Source organism: Dipodomys ordii, unplaced genomic scaffold, assembly GCF_000151885.1.
Source record: "Dipodomys ordii isolate 6190 unplaced genomic scaffold, Dord_2.0 Scaffold210, whole genome shotgun sequence".
Classification (NCBI taxonomy): Eukaryota; Metazoa; Chordata; class Mammalia; order Rodentia; family Heteromyidae; genus Dipodomys; species Dipodomys ordii.
Window position 1 is genome coordinate 420991 of NW_012267426.1, and position 2456 is coordinate 423446.

Consider the following 2456-nt stretch of genomic DNA (forward strand, 5'->3'; position numbering starts at 1 on the left):
GATGGATGGATGGATGGGTGGATGGATGGATGGATGGATGGGTGGATGGATGGATGGGTGGATGGGTGGATGGATGGGTGGATGGGTGGATGGATGGGTGGATGGATGGGTGGATGGGTGGATGGATGGATGGATGGATGGATGGATGGATGGGTGGGTGGATGGATGGGTGGCTGTGGTTTCCCTCACCATTTGTTATTAATATGTTATTTAACCCTGGACATTCATTCATTCACCCACAGTCATTAAGTCCTCTGTGCAGTATCTCTCCCGTCATCGACACGTTCTGGATCATTCCATCTCATCCATCAGAGCGGTACCTGACACACACACCCAGTCACAGGTCCTGGGTTCAAGTCCCACCACTCACTCCAGTCGAGAAAGAAGCGAGCATTCACCAATGAATCATCAATCAATCAATAATATAATCAATAGATGATCCTGTGTTATTATCGATAGTACTAGGTTACATGGAACCAATAACCAATACCCCAATCAATACTATAATCAACGGACGATCCTGTCTTATTATTGATAGTAATAGATCCCATGGAATCAATAATCAATAATCATCAATACAGTCAATACCCAAGAAAGGAATGGAAAAACCAATATGCCATATCGATAAACATCCATGTGCGGAGTGTCAATATCGATCCATCCAACCCTATCGATAACCATATCGATCTGTCATCGATGATCAATACATATCAATATCCAGATCGATCCATGCCCCTGTATGTACCAGTACTGATCAATATCCATCTCTATCGATATGTATCCCAATGAAGATCAATACGCAGATCTATAGATAGCTCTCAATACTAATAGCTATCAATATGATCATTATCGAGATCCGTCAGTATCTATCAATATCGATACCTAGCGATATCTATCAATATCAATCAATATCAACAGAGAGATCTATAGATATCGATCAACCTAGACATCGATCAGCATCGCTCCATATGGGTATCTATCGATAACTATCGGTACAGATATCTATCAAGATAGGTATCGATCGATATCGATCAATACAGATATCTATAATTATCTATCAATGTAGATAATGATCAATATAGCTATTGGTCAATAGGTGTCGCTATAGATACCTATCCATAGCTATCAATACAGCTATCGATACGTATGAACATAGATATGTCAATATAGCAATCGATCAATATCAATACATATCTATCGATACCTATCGATATAGATATCTATCAATACAGGTATCTATTATATCAATCAATACAGATATGAATCGATATCTATCAATACATATCTATCGATCTTTATCCTTAGATATCTATCCCTATGTATCAATATCGATAGATATCGATATCTACTAATACAGATATCTATCGATATCGATCAATAGATATCTATCGATATCGATATCTATTAATATCTATCAACAAATACCTATCAATACAGATACCTATCGATATGTATCAATATCGATATCTATGAATATCTATCAATCGATATCTATCTATATCTATTAATACAGATATCTATCGATATTGATCAGTATCTATCAATATCACTATTAATATCTATCAATAAATACCTATCTATACAGATACCTATCGATATGAATCAATATCGATATGTATCAATATCTATCAATAGATACCCATCGATATCTGTTAATACAGATATCTATCAATATCGATCAGTATCTATTGATATCGATATCTATTAATATCTATCAATAAATACCTATCCATACAGATATCTATCGATATCTACCAATATCGATATCTATCATTATCAATAGATATCTATCAATATCGATAGGTATCGATGTCTATCGATATAGATACCTATCGATATCGATCAATACCTATCGATACCGATCGATACAGCCATCGATTCCCATCCATGGAAGTTTCTCGAAGGCCTCTATCGACCCGCATCGATCGATCGATCCCGACGGACCAATCAGCGCCGATCGATTCACGTATCGATCCGTTATCGATCCCGGGGAACCGCGATGGGGGGGCAGGGTTATTATGGGATGTAGGGGTTATTATGGGGTGCAGAGGTTATTATGGGATGTAGGTGTTATTATGGGGTGCAGAGGTTATTATGGGATGTAGGGTGTTATTATGGGGTGCAGGGTTATTATGGGATGTAGGGTGTTATTATGGGGTGCAGGGTTATTATGGGATGTAGGGTGTTATTATGTGGTGTTGGGTGTTATTACGGGATGTAGTGGTTATTATGGGGTGCCGGGTGTTATTATGGGGTGTTGTGTGTTATTATGGGATGTAGGGTGTTATTATGGGGTGTAGGGTGTTATTATGGGATGTAGGCTGTTATTATGGGGTGTAGGGTTATTATGGGATGTAGGGTGTTATTATGGGGTGCAGGGTAATTATGGGATGTAGGGTTATTATGGGGTGCAGAGGTTATTATGGGGTGTAGGGTGTTATTATGGGATGTAGGGT

General features: G+C 38.3%; 1 protein-coding gene across 1 annotated transcript in view; it reads right to left on the reverse strand.

Moving 5' to 3' along the window:
* The window catches only part of Anos1 (anosmin 1), a 39121-nt gene extending 37199 nt beyond the window's left edge, over positions 1-1922 (reverse strand). The window contains exon 1 of the mRNA XM_013035420.1: positions 1860-1922. Coding sequence (XP_012890874.1) covers positions 1860-1922 — 63 coding nt within the window. The remainder of the gene's footprint in view (positions 1-1859) is intronic.
* Positions 1923-2456: the final 534 nt, after the last annotated feature.